Raw genomic sequence first — 14,608 nt, forward strand, 5'->3', positions numbered from 1 at the left:
GAGCATGTCTCTTGCAGTTCAAGGATAATAGGTTCAATTCCCGGGACCACACAGATGTTTAAGTCGCTTTGGATAAAATAGTCTTCTAAATAGCATATACCTAGCTATCTTTTATTTCAGCTCATGAAACATAGGACCAAGACTTTACATGTTGCATTTATATTTTTGTTCAGTATAATTCTAAGGAATTAAAGATCTGTGCAGTGGGCTGAATTAGTACTCTTTTGAAAATCCCATGTCAGCATTTTCATGCGATTCACTCTATCTTCACAAAACATACCACAGTAAAAGACTTGAATGGAATACTGCATTTCATGTTTATTACAGGTTTATTATGGGTTACATAATAAACTGCAGGTTGGTAGGTGTTGCTACACTATTTGACAGTTGCTAACCGGAAGTGACGGACATATTTATCGCGCATTACGTCATATTTCGAAGGATACGGTGACTTCTGTGCGAGGACGGCGTGATGACGTAGGCCAATTTAATGCTTGAGGATGGGTAGAGATGGTGCTTTCAGACAACTTGGAATTCGGAATAAACGGGTCAAATCATGACGTCAGTGGTCTTCAGGTCGAAAAGTCACAGCTCGAGAAAGATACCCGAGTTCCCGACTTAAAATTCTAAGTTGGATGACCGTTGAAAACGATTTTTCCGAGACGGAGCTCGATTTTTTTCCGAGTTCCCAGATGTCTTGAACGCACTGAAGTCTGAGATTTCCGAGTTCCCAGATGTTTTGAACGCGACAAGAGATGTGATGAATGGGATGAGAGGAGAAATCAGAGACTACACAAACAGACGGCTGAAGAAGTGAGGCGTTCGATGGAGCGAAAAGAGGTCGTGATTTGACATCTCTGTCTGATAAATAATATCAACGAACTGGCAATCGTTCATATTTAAACATAATTTACCATAGCATTTCATATTCGCCCGGCATCTTAGATGCTAGCTGCTTGTCTGATTTGGTACTAGAGATGGTGGAGCCATGAGAATGCACCAAGTCTTTCCGCGAAAACAGATGGGAGATGAAGCCTACTCGACAAAAAAACATATCCCCCTGTAGCTAAAAATGAGTTTATTATTGTTGCAGATGTATTTATGATGTTAGTGCCATGCAATGATGCGTTTGATAAGCTGTAGTAGAATAGCTGCTGGAGGAATTTTGATGGCACTTACGACGCCAGGGAAAGAGGCAACGAGTAAATTGTGCTATTTTGAACAGTCGGGCCTTACAAAGTGACATGCAGGAATGAATGTTCAGCATTTTTCTCGCCCGAGGATAACTGTATGCGGTGCAGGCAGCTGGTCACATTGAAAGCGGCGGTGTCTTTGGAGAGTAGCGAAAGACAAGGCAGCGGAGAGGAGCGCCGAGCTGTAATACCTAAGTCCGTCTAGAACCAAGTGGATATTTTAAGACTATTTTAGCAGCCAAGATAAGATTTTGTTCTGCCAATATTAATGCAAGCGGTCCCTATTTACCTGCCTTATAAGTGTAAAATGAGGTTCGCGCTACATGGGAATTAAAAACAGTGTCTGTCAATCATGTATGAGGTCCTTGGTAGCCAACATTAGCTTAGCTGCTATCGTCGTTGAGCATGATTGAAAAGTGCATATCATTTATCTAACGTCAACACCGATGTTTTCGATCCTCATGCATGCACCGACACGTTTGTTTGGGAGAGCTTTCAACCAACACCCACAGCGTATAACAGACGAACAGGCTATGTCGGCGTGAAGGGAACCACACTGACTATCTCGAGTACCCCGTCAAGCCATAGCCGTCAACAGCGTTGTGAAGAACCGATTATTGGAGAGGAAAACACAGTAGCCTGTTCATTCCCGCGTTGGAGCCCTCGGCGACCACGGCCTGAATCCCTTCGATTAACCGACCAAGCAAAATGGGGTACGTATCGCGCAATGTAGTGCCATTTTTATCCTGTACTAATCTTCCCTGACTAGAATGGTGTTCATGGGAGGTGTTATGATTCCTATGAAGCCTGGGTTTGTTTCAAGATAAATACGTGTGGGTAGAAGGTCGAGAGCAATATGCTGGCAGGCTACATGGGTTTACCTGAAGTTGGCTTGCATTACTATGCCAGGCTCACCATTTGTCCATGGCCTGAGCTATAGCTTCCAAATGCCTACTGAACAATGTATCAAACACTGGAGAATAGGCTATTCCTCCGTTATTCTAAGATAGGCCACCTAAAGCATGTTATCTTTATTTCAATACATTAGAGTACGTCAGATGGGTTTAGTATGTGGTGTCATTGGAAAACTATAATCTCATCCAGTACTGGAGGGATGGCCTTGTGATGGGGTTGCACTGTCTACATGAACATTTATCAATTATTTCACAAGTTTCTTTAAGATTTGTTCTAGTGCCTGAACAAAAGCTATAATATCTACCATAGAAGTAGATCATACTGTGGCATAATATGCCCGTCATACTTTCTGAAGAAATACTGACACCAGAAAGGAACCCAGACGTCATGAAGTGTATTTACAGTTCAGACTAAACACCTTAATATGGAACCCCCGTCCCAGAAGATCCTGTTCTCTTTTCAAGCCTTTGCCTGGCAATCCGACTGTGATACCGCAGGTTACAGTCTGAGAGTAGTGTGCCATACATTTGTTTGGGAAGCCAGAAAATGGAATATAATATATCTTAAACTTCCTGGACCTGTAGTCTCAGCCGTTTGTTGTTTTGTGGTTTGTAATTTGAGAAAACATATCTACAGGAAGCTATTATTAAACCGATGTTTCCAAACGCTCGTACTGCAGTCACCTGGCACATATGCAAAACAATGTCAACCCCTGCACGACTTGGGTTAGTATGCATGTCCTTCTGTCTTGTGCACATTCTTCAGGTGGTGAGCAAACAAATGGTGATCGCCACACACAGAGACCTGCGTTTTGAACTCGGTTTAATTATACATCCCTGTGGATGTTTTGTCTAAAATTTCTGGCCACAAAAGTACTAAATCAGAGGACAACCGGTAAAGTTCAAATGGAATTTTATTCAACATTTACGACAGAAGGGGGACATATAGGTTTTTGTCAATACAAATGAACGTGACTCTGTTGTCTGAAGGACAGCATAGGAACGTCAGGACTAATCCTAACCCCAGCCGATGGGTCTCACCTGATGCTTAGGCATACACCTATACCTACACAACAAACTCACTTTGTTGTTGAATATGGACTAAACCTGACTTTAGACCATCTGAGATTAAATGAGAAGAAAGTTTATTTCGGGGGTGAACTGCTGCGTTAAGCCATACAGCACCTCACTAACCTTAAATTCCTAGTCTATGATCCAGTTAGGGCTCCATATCTCGGACAAAAAAATGAGAAGAATGCATCTTTCTTCAAAGTGTGCCCTTAAATGAAGCCTCTCAGTGTGTTGGCTGTTAAAGTGTTTTAGTGCAGGGATTCTGTTCTGCATAATGTATTAATGTAAACCAGGCTGAAACTTGGCACCTCAGCAGCCTACAGTACTCTCAGGATGTGTCATAAACAGTCTGATATATTGGGCTAATAATCATTAGTGTAGATGGATTGAAATAGGGAGGTTTCAAGAGTGTGTTAGAATAAATGTTATTTCGCATAATTTTAAAACTATTCTCAGGGTTAAATGTTGCACAAATGATTTCACAAATTATGATTCATCTCCCATCAACTGAACCAACTCATTGTCTGCCCTTATCTGGTTCAACAACTTCAACCACAACCTTGACTAGCCTATGTGGGTGCATTTACACTGACACACGTCAGTTTTTAAAGCGGCAATCTGCAGTTAAAACAACAAAGCCCCACCTGTTTCAGTAAAAAGCTGAGGGATGGGGCTGGAGAAATGTAACCACTCAAATTCATGAACAGCACTATGGATGAAAAGACTGATCATCTATGATATAAAAATGATAGTTTTAACCACGTTTTGAGGCTATATAGTGTTTGGTTACAGTACATTTACTTCGTTTATAAATATTGGAGTAAAACAGGCTTATATTTTGGGTTCTGATGGAGTACGACAGCTGAACTAAGCTCATGAGGCATTTATAAGTTCTATTCATCAAGAACCAATGGGTACATATCATTAATTCACAAGTCCAAAAATGGATGAAGCTACTGCTGATTGCAGTAGATTGCTCCTTTAAGGACTGCCTGTCCTGCGCCAACCTTTAAAACTTCCCTCCCTGTCCTCAGACTGAGTAGAAATGATCTTCACAATCATACGAGGTGCCAGTGTTGGACAAGGAAGTTACTGTGAGACTAAGTGGATGGTCAAAGTCAGGAGCACTTTGTTTTCGAAGCATCACTGCTGTGTCCTTACTCAAAACCCAGACATCACAACCAGACTCTGACTGACCAGAGTCACAGTAGCCCTGCCCTGTTTCAATCTTACTCATGTCTAATGGCAGTGGGAAGCTGAGAATGCAGAATGGTAGCTTATGCACTGGGCATTTCCATCATAAAAGGACCCATGAGCAGTGAGCACCAACATGTTAAGTTCCAAAATGTAGGGATACATAAAGGCTTTGATTTCTGTGTGATTTTCTGTGGAATTGCCCCACTTTTAAAACATAAAGTACAGTTTCATTGAGGAAACACGAAAAGATTGCAGTGTGAAGGTATTAAGAAGAACCTCCTAGCAGATCCCTCCTGAGTTACATTTACATTACATTTAAGTCATTTAGCAGACGCTCTTATCCAGAGCGACTTACAAATTGGTGCATTCACCTTATGACCTCCAGTGGAACAGTAGTGCATCTAAATCTTTTCAGGGGGAGGGGGGGTGAGAGGGATTACTTTATCCTATCCTAGGTATTCCTTAAAGAGGTGGGGTTTCAGGTGTCTCCGGAAGGTGGTGATTGACTCCGCTGTCCTGGCGTCGTGAGGGAGTTTGTTCCACCATTGGGGGGCCAGAGCAGCGAACAGTTTTGACTGGGCTGAGCGGGAACTGTACTTCCTCAGTGGTAGGGAGGTGAGCAGGCCAGAGGTGGATGAACGCAGTGCCCTTGTTTGGGTGTAGGGCCTGATCAGAGCCTGGAGGTACTGAGGTGCCGTTCCCCTCACAGCTCCGTAGGCAAGCACCATGGTCTTGTAGCGGATGCGAGCTTCAACTGGAAGCCAGTGGAGGGAGCGGAGGAGCGGGGTGACGTGAGAGAACTTGGGAAGGTTGAACACCAGACGGGCTGCGGCGTTCTGGATGAGTTGTAGGGGTTTAATGGCACAGGCAGGGAGCCCAGCCAACAGCGAGTTGCAGTAATCCAGACGGGAGATGACAAGTGCCTGGATTAGGACCTGCGCCGCTTCCTGTGTGAGGCAGGGTCGTACTCTGCGGATGTTGTAGAGCATGAACCTACAGGAACGGGCCACCGCCTTGATGTTAGTTGAGAACGACAGGGTGTTGTCCAGGATCACGCCAAGGTTCTTAGCGCTCTGGGAGGAGGACACAATGGAGTTGTCAACCGTGATGGCGAGATCATGGAACGGGCAGTCCTTCCCGGGAGGAAGAGCAGCTCCGTCTTGCCGAGGTTCAGCTTGAGGTGGTGATCCGTCATCCACACGGATATGTCTGCCAGACATGCAGAGATGCGATTCGCCACCTGGTCATCAGAAGGGGGAAAGGAGAAGATTAATTGTGTGTCGTCTGCATAGCAATGATAGGAGAGACCATGTGAGGTTATGACAGAGCCAAGTGACTTGGTGTATAGCGAGAATAGGAGAGGGCCTAGAACAGAGCCTGGGGGACACCAGTGGTGAGAGCACGTGGTGTGGAGACGGATTCTCGCCACGCCACCTGGTAGGAGCGACCTGTCAGGTAGGACGCAATCCAAGCGTGGGCCGCGCCGGAGATGCCCAACTCGGAGAGGGTGGAGAGGAGGATCTGATGGTTCACAGTATCGAAGGCAGCCGATAGGTCTAGAAGGATGAGAGCAGAGGGAGAGAGTTAGCTTTAGCAGTGCGGAGCGCCTCCATGATACAGAGAAGAGCAGTCTCAGTTGAATGACTAGTCTTGAAACCTGACTGATTTGGATCAAGAAGGTCATTCTGAGAGAGATAGCGGGAGAGCTGGCCAAGGACGGCACGTTCAAGAGTTTTGGAGAGAAAAGAAAGAAGGGATACTGGTCTGTAGTTGTTGACATCGGAGGGATCGAGTGTAGGTTTTTTCAGAAGGGGTGCAACTCTCGCTCTCTTGAAGACGGAAGGGACGTAGCCAGCGGTCAGGGATGAGTTGATGAGCGAGGTGAGGTAAGGGAGGAGGTCTCCGGAAATGGTCTGGAGAAGAGAGGAGGGGATAGGGTCAAGCGGGCAGGTTGTAGGGCGGCCGGCCGTCACAAGACGCGAGATTTCATCTGGAGAGAGAGGGGAGAAAGAGGTCAGAGCACAGGGTAGGGCAGTGTGAGCAGAACCAGCGGTGTCGTTTGACTTAGCAAACGAGGATCGGATGTCGTCGACCTTCTTTTCAAAATGGTTGTGACGAAGTCATCTGCAGAGAGGGAGGAGGGGGGAGGGGAGGAGGATTCAGGAGGGAGGAGAAGGTTGCAAAGAGCTTCCTAGGGTTAGAGGCAGATGCTTGGAATTTAGAGTGGTAGAAAGTGGCTTTAGCAGCAGAGAGAGAAGAGGAAAATGTAGAGAGGAGGGAGTGAAAGGATGTCAGGTCCGCAGGGAGGCGAGTTTTCCTCCATTTCCGCTCGGCTGCCCGGAGCCCTGTTCTGTGAGCTCGCAATGAGTCGTCGAGCCACGGAGCGGGAGGGGAGGACCGAGCCGGCCTGGAGGATAGGGGACATAGAGAGTCAAAGGATGCAGAAAGGGAGGAGAGGAGGGTTGAGGAGGCAGAATCAGGAGATAGGTTGGAGAAGGTTTGAGCAGAGGGAAGAGATGATAAGTTCTACCCATGGCAGTGTCCCCAGAGGTAGAGGGAGGTTAGATCTCCTACTCTCTAGTCTGAGTGGATGGACCCAGTAGAACCCCCAACCTGAGAGAGATGGAGCCAGAGAGTTAGCAAGACCGAGGGCGTGAGGAGAGATGGAGAGTGAGGGAAAGATAAATAAAGAAGGGCATATGGAGAGGTAGAGAGAGTGGGCGATGGCCAGCCCAGTGAGATCCAGAGAGCCAGGAAGAGAGAGGAAGAAGTGGGGGAGTGTGTGTGAAAGAGTGAGAGGGTGGGCTGCTGTGGCCAATGCAGTTAGTAGGGGAAAGCCAGACATCTTCACTGGGCTCCAGCTGTCAATACTTCCCTGGAACCTGAGTTAACAACAGGAGCAATGGAGAGAGAGACGAGGAGAGAGAGAAGTCTATGACAAGAGAGCGAGAGATTTCTCCTTTCTCTAATCACATTACTACTATTCAATTTTTTACGGTTGTTGTTGTCATTATCTCAATTTGCTTTAGCAACAGTGGCCCTGTCATTAATGCTAATAAAGCTGATCTGAATCTGAGAGGGATCAGAAGAGTCCACGCAAACCACAAACCACCCTCCATATGTGTGTCACCAGAACACAAACCAGTCCCTAGCATATGGGTATTTTAAGCCAGAGGTTGCACCAATACTCCTGTGTGTATCCACAGACCAGGCCTTACCCTAGCATATGGGTATTTTAAGCCAGAGGTTGCACCAATACTCCTGTGTGTATCCACAGACCAGGCCTTAGCCTAGCATATGGGTATTTTAAACCTCAGGCAGCGCCAAGCAAATACCACACACTCCCTCTGTGAGTAGGTTTAACCCGTATGGGACACGCTGCCTTGTGATTGGCTTAGAGAGCCTGTGGGAGGGAGAGAGGGGGTTAGAGGATGCTCACAGATCCTGACCGGCCCTGAGTCACATGGGTGTTGCCTTGGCAACCAGGCAGCAGCTAAGTTTGTAATGCAGGCAAGCAGGTTTTTTTTATTTTGTGAGTGGTGGCGTTCCAACCTGTCTTTTACACAATCACATTGCCTAGTGCAGATTATCACATCTCACAATGCCTGTAGAAGTGTTGTAACAACATCTCAGGAACCACAATGATATTATATAGTAATTGTTTAAACATTATAGTAAAACCTTTCTGAAAACAACTTGGTTCTTAGCCTTCATCTCTATGAAGACTGACTGTGAAAGGGATCCCAGACAGACTGACAGACATGTCAGGTGAGGATGAAAAGGACCTAAGCAGGTTGGCTCCTCTTCAAGGCTTCTCAATATGCCCTCTAGTCTGGGAAGCAGAGGAATACGAGGAGGAGCACTGTCCTGGAGAGAGAGGTTACTTGAACATTACTGACCACACACACACACACACACACACACACACACACACCGATAAAGGTCCGTAATTGGAGTCTGCACCAGGGTGCTTTCCCCTTTGGCCACAGACAGTACCTGCCTTTGACAACCTCTATGCAAACAGAAATCTCTGTGTGTATGTGTGGTGGTAAGTGGAGAACTGCTGATTTGATAACATCTGCGATCGGATTCCTCTGGCATAGCACTCGTCATTGAGCCCCGCATGCCACACAACTGTCCATTGTGGGAGGGATTAGAGGCTAACAAACAACACACACACACACACACACACCTGGCCACTGATGTACTGATAACAGAGAAACTTTGCTTTAATTAAGCAAATGTTGCTCCAGGAGGAAGTGGGTGTAATGGCATTTGATGCCAGTAAGATTAGTCTGAATGAAAATCAGATTGATAGATTGCAGAACTGTCATGTTATTGCAGATGTGTCATGTTACAGGGAGAGACTCCCTAAACGAACAAACCCTCATTTCAACACAACAAGAAATTAGGAATAGCGAGAGACATGGTAATGGAAAACTACAAGGAAGGACATGGGTTAGTAAACTCAGCAAAAAAAAGAAACATCCCTTTTTCAGAACTCTGTCTTTCAAAGATAATTAGTAAAAATCCAAATAACTTCAGATCTTCATTGTAAAGGGTTTAAACACTGTTTCCCATGCTTGTTCAATGAACCATGAACAATTAATGAACATGCACCTGTGGAACGGTCATTAAGACACTAACAGCTTACAGACAGGTAGGCAAATAAGGTCACAGTTATGAAAAAACGCAGGACACTAAAGAGGCCTTTCTACTGACTCTGATAAACACCAAAGAAAGATGCCCAGGGTCCCTGCTTATCTGCGTGAATGTGCCTTAGGCATGCTGCATGAGGACTGCAGATGTGGCCAGGGCAATAAATTGCAATGTCCGTACTGTGAGACGCCCAAGACAGCGCTACAGGGAGACAGGACGGACAGCTGATCGCCCTCGCAGTGGCAGACCACGTGTAACAACACCTGCACAGGATCGGTACATCCGAACATCACATTTGCGTGACTGGTACAGGACGGCAACAACAACTGCCTGAGTTACACCAGGAACACACAATCCCTCCATCAGTGCTCAGACTGTCCACAATAGGCTGAGAGAGGCTGGACAGAGGGCTTGTAGACCTGTTGCAACAACGCCACCTATGGACCCAAACCCACCGTCGCTGGACCAGTCAGGACTGGTTAAAAGTGCTCTTCACTGATGGGTCACGGTTTTGTCTCACAAACAGGGGTGATGGTCGGATTTGCGTTTATCGTCGACGGAATGAGCGTTACACCGAGGTCTGGAGCAGGATCGATTTGGAGGTGGAGGGTCCGTCATGGTCTGGGGCGTTGTGTCATAGCATCATCAGACTGAGCTTGTTGTCATTGCAGGCAATCTCAACGCTGTGCGTTACAGGGAAGACATCCTCCTCCCTCATGTGGTACCCTTCCTGCAGGCTCATCCTGACATGACCCTCCAGCATGACAATGCCACCAGCCATACTGCTCATTCTGTGCATGATTTCCTGCAACATAGGAATGTATTCTGCCACGCCCAGCGACAAGCCCGGATCTCAGTCCCATTGAGCACGTCTGGGACCTGTTGGATCAGAGGGCTAGGGCCATTCCCCCCAGAAATGTCCGGTGCCTTGGTGGAAGAGTGGGGTAACATCTCACCGCAATAACTGGCAAATCTGGTGCAGTCCATGAGGAGGAGATGCACTGCAGTACTTAATGCAGCTGATGGCCACACCAGATACTGACTGACTTTTGATTTTGACCCCCCTCCCTTTGTTCAGGGACACATTATTCCAGTTCTGTTAGTCACATGTCTGTGGATCTTGTTCAGTTTATGTCTGTTGTTGAATCTTGTAATGTTCATACAAATATTTACACGTTACGTTCGCTGAAAATAAACACAGTTGACCGTGAGAGGACGTTTCTTTTTTTTTTTGAGTTTAGTAGGGATGCACCGATATGACATTTTTGGCCGATACTGATATCCATTATTTTCCCTGCCAAAAAACAAGATGCCTATATACTATATTTAAAATTTTAGCTGCCTTTTTAAGAATTCTAGTACAGTTAAATAGTTAGAAACACACACACTGACCAAAAAGCAACACATGTTGGCATTTACGTATGTCCCAATTACCAGTAAAACACAATCAAATCGTATTTCTTTCACTTACTTGCTGTGCTGTTTCTTTGTTCAGTCTCCACCAGGATTTCTCAAGCAGTGAAGTTTCAGCTCTGTCTGTCCGTGGCCTCTCTTCCTCGGAGCACACTGTCACTGTGTCCATTTCCATCTTGTCCAGCTCTGTCTGTCCGTGGCCTCTCTTCCTCGGAGCGCACGGTCACTGTGTCCATTTCTATCTTGTCCAGCTGTCTGTCCGTGGCCTCTCTTCCTCGGAGCGCACGGTCACTGTGTCCATTTCTATCTTGTCCAGCTCTGTCTGTTCGTGGCCTCTCTTCCTCGGAGCACACGGTCACTGGGTCCATTTCTATCTTGTCCAGCTGTCTGTCCGTGGCCTCTCTTCCTCGGAGCGCACGGTCACTGTGTCCATTTCTATCTTGTCCAGCTGTGTCTGTCCGTGGCCTCTCTTCCTCTGGGGCGCACGGTCACTGTGTCCATTTCTATCTTGTCCAGCTGTGTCTGTCCGTGGCCTCTCTTCCTCAGAGCGCACGGTCACTGTGTCCATTTCTATCTTGTCCAGCTGTGTCTGTCCGTGGCCTCTCTTCCTCAGAGCGCACGGTCACTGTGTCCATTTCCATCTTGTCCAGCTGTCTGTCCGTGGCCTCTCATCCTCAGAGCGCACGGTCACTGTGTCCATTTCTATCTTGTCCAGCTCTGTCTGTTCGTGGCCTCTCTTCCTCGGAGCACACGGTCACTGGGTCCATTTCTATCTTGTCCAGCTGTGTCTGTTCGTGGCCTCTCTTCCTCGGAGCACACGGTCACTGTGTCCATTTCTATCTTGTCCAGCTCTGTCTGTTCGTGGCCTCTCTTCCTCGGAGCACACGGTCACTGTGTCCATTTCTATCTTGTTCTGTCTGTCCGTGGCCTCTCTTCCTCAGAGCGCACGGTCACTGTGTCCATTTCCATCTTGTCCAGCTGTGTCTGTCCGTGGCCTCTCTTCCTCGGAGCGCACGGTCACTGTGTCCATTTCTATCTTGTTCTGTCTGTCTGTCCGTGGCCTCTCTTCCTCTGGGGCGCACGGTCACTGTGTCCATTTCCATCTTGTCCAGCTGTGTCTGTCCGTGGTCTCTCTTCCTCGGAGCGCACGGTCACTGGGTCCATTTCCATCTTGTCCAGCTCTGTCTGTCCGTGGTCTCTCTTCCTCGGAGCGCACGGTCACTGTGTCCATTTCTATCTTGTTCTGTCCGTCTGTCCGCTGCCTCTCTTCCTCTGGGGCGCACGGTCACTGTGTCCATTTCCATCTTGTCCAGCTGTGTCTGTCCGTGGCCTCTCTTCCTCTGGGGCGCACGGTCACTGTGTCCATTTCCATCTTGTCCAGCTGTGTATGTAACATTTCACATAAACCCTGTTTCTTGTCTGCATGGAAGTAGCGGTCCTTGTACCTAGCATCGAGCATGGTGGCGACACAGTAAAGAGGCTCAGAGAGAATGCCACTGAATCACTTGTTCATAGCCTCTTGTAGAGGACTTTATTACGTTTTAACCCCACGGTCTGTTGGCAGTTCTGTTGAGCAGGAGTTTCAATGCCATGACAGAGGGTGTCACGTCTGCTGCAGACACAGTTGATGAGCTTATTTCTCCAGTCAGTTGTTCAAATGGAGCTAGGAGTGTTTTCATGTTTCCAAGTTTCAAACATGTTCTCAAATGCCATTGAAATGGCAGCAGTGGTATGAGAATCAGCACATTATTGAGCAATACGGCTTTCCTCAGTACAAAACCTTTGTCCCCACACAATGCTGTTAGACTCAGCATGCTCATGGGGCTGATATCGCTGGTCCAAATGTCAGTCGTGAAGCCCATAGAAAGTAGCTCATAGATGTGCTTTTCAACAAACTGTCTCCGGTAGGGCAACATCTGAAAAGTAGTGCCTACTTGGTAGTGTGTGCCGGGTGAAAGCCAACATCATCCACGACAGAGGACATTTGATTGTCAAGGGCAATGAATTCCATTATCTTGGCGTTGATTTCGCCTTTGAGTTGTCTCACTGAAATGTTCTTACTCAACTAGTTGTTGGAATGGGCACTTTAGTTATTTTTCTGCTTTTGTTCTGTGTAGTGGTGTATTTGTCATGGCGTCATTACGTAATCTACCTATGTTTTATATATATATTGTGCATCCCTAGTTAGTAGTGTACTGTATAGCACATCTCTATTTCCATTGGCTCTCTACATTACAGCTCACGGCCCCCTCATACAGTCTGATTCTACAGTAACTTATCTGCAGTCAGACAGTCTGTCAATTCTGGTGTGAACAGTACAGTTACAGTCCACCTTCCCACCTCATCACCACCCTCATCACTCTGACGACACCAGTCTACACTGAGTATACTGACCCCCCCCAGGGCATGGACTCTACAAGGTGTTGAAAGAGTTCCACAGGGATGTTTTGGGACATGTTCTACACCAATGCTTCCCAGTTGTCAAGTTAGCTGGATGTCGTTTGGGTGTTGAACCATTCCTGATACAAACAGGAAACTTTTGAGCGTGAAAACCTCAATGTTGCAGTTCTTGCCACAAACCAGTGCGCCTGTGTCACGAACCAGCTCAAAGCCCATAACAAAAAGGGAGACGACGTCGAGATAAGGAATAACCGAAGTAACCTACAATGGTGTAAGTGAGTGGTTGCATGCATAGATGTGATAATGAGGGTTGTTGAAAGGTGCCCAAACAAAAATGCCAATACCAAAATCCAACATTGTCTGCATGGAGAGAGTCTCTTCAATGAATGGGGAAGATGTGTGTTTATCCCGGAACACACCCGGGACCAGGTGTGTCTGCATGGAGAGTCTCCTCAATGAATGGGGAAGATGTGTGTTTATCCCGGAACACACCCGGGACCAGGTGTGTCTGCATGGAGAGTCTCCTTAATGAATGGGGAAGAGGTGTGTTTATCCCGGAACACACCCGGGACCAGGTGTGTCTGCATGGAGAGAGTCTCCTCAATGAATGGGGAAGATGTGTGTTTATCCCGGAACACACCCGGGACCAGGTGTGTCTGCATGGAGAGAGTCTCTTCAATGAATGGGGAAGATGTGTGTTTATCCCGGAACACACCCGGGACCAGGTGTGTCTGCATGGAGAGAGTCTCCTCAATGAATGGGGAAGATGTGTGTTTATCCCGGAACACACCCGGAACCAGGTGTGTCTGCATGGAGAGTCTCCTCAATGAATGGGGAAGATGTGTGTTTATCCCGGAACACACCCGGGACCAGGTGTGTCTGCATGGAGAGAGTCTCCTCAATGAATGGGGAAGAGGTGTGTTTATCCCGGAACACACCCGGGACCAGGTGTGTCCCATTTGTCCTGCCCATTCACCCTCTGAAAGTCACTCCTACACAATCCATGTCTCAATTATCTCAAGCCTTAACAATCCTTCTTTAACCTGTCTCTTCCTCTTCATCTACACTGACTGAAGTGGATTTAATAAGTGACGTCAATAAAAGATAATTGCTTTCAACTGGATTCACCTGGTCAGTCTGTCATGGAAAGAGCAGGTGTTAATGTTTTTTACCCTCAGTGTTAAATAATACCTAGCAAGGCCCCAGACCCACCACTCCACTATGCTAACTTAATTAACTGGTTAAGACCGGGAGGGACTGAAGAAGAATCACAGTAGTAAGAATGAAATGAAACCAGCTCTGAGCCGCCGCCGAGCAATTACCTGTGTTTTCCCTTGTGGATCCCTGTCAGAGCAGATCGACATCTAGGGACTGAATCTCCATCAAATGAGATCCGTTTGAAGGCACAACACTTGGCTGCCATACTGCAGGCTGCTGTTGTGGGCTTTTTAATGCTGAGGGCAGAAGAATCAGCTATAATAGTGTTTATCTAGTGAAGGACCACTGGCTGGATGGTGAGGCCGATCTGTGGGAGAGTTCTGGAGGGGAGCTCACTCTGGCCAGGCCAGAGCCGCACCCCAAGGGCCCGCTCACTCCTGGTTCAGTTAACCCAGTCCAACCAGGGTTTTGTAATGCCAAGTATGTTTTTAATGGCAGTTTCCATTGCAGAGGTGTATAACGGAAAAGATAATGATGTTGAGATGGAAACCACAGCCCAAAACCCGCCCAAAACCCATCCTCTTGTGGTTTTCAACCTCTGGT

At 47.1% G+C, this 14,608-nt stretch overlaps 1 protein-coding gene across 2 annotated transcripts in view; it reads left to right on the top strand.

The window, feature by feature from the left end:
* Positions 1 to 754: 754 nt before the first annotated feature.
* LOC115117289 (homer protein homolog 1-like) overlaps positions 755 to 14,608 on the top strand; it is a 43,912-nt gene continuing 30,058 nt past the window's right edge. Inside the window, exon 1 of one of the 2 annotated variants that reach the window (XM_065017395.1) lies at positions 755 to 1,906. In XM_065017395.1, the coding sequence (XP_064873467.1) occupies positions 1,902 to 1,906 (5 nt within the window). In that variant the 5' untranslated portion in view covers positions 755 to 1,901. The remainder of the gene's footprint in view (positions 1,907 to 14,608) is intronic. The other variant, XM_065017394.1, reaches the window with a different exon arrangement.

This window comes from Oncorhynchus nerka, linkage group LG4 (genome assembly GCF_034236695.1).
Source record: "Oncorhynchus nerka isolate Pitt River linkage group LG4, Oner_Uvic_2.0, whole genome shotgun sequence".
Classification (NCBI taxonomy): Eukaryota; Metazoa; Chordata; class Actinopteri; order Salmoniformes; family Salmonidae; genus Oncorhynchus; species Oncorhynchus nerka.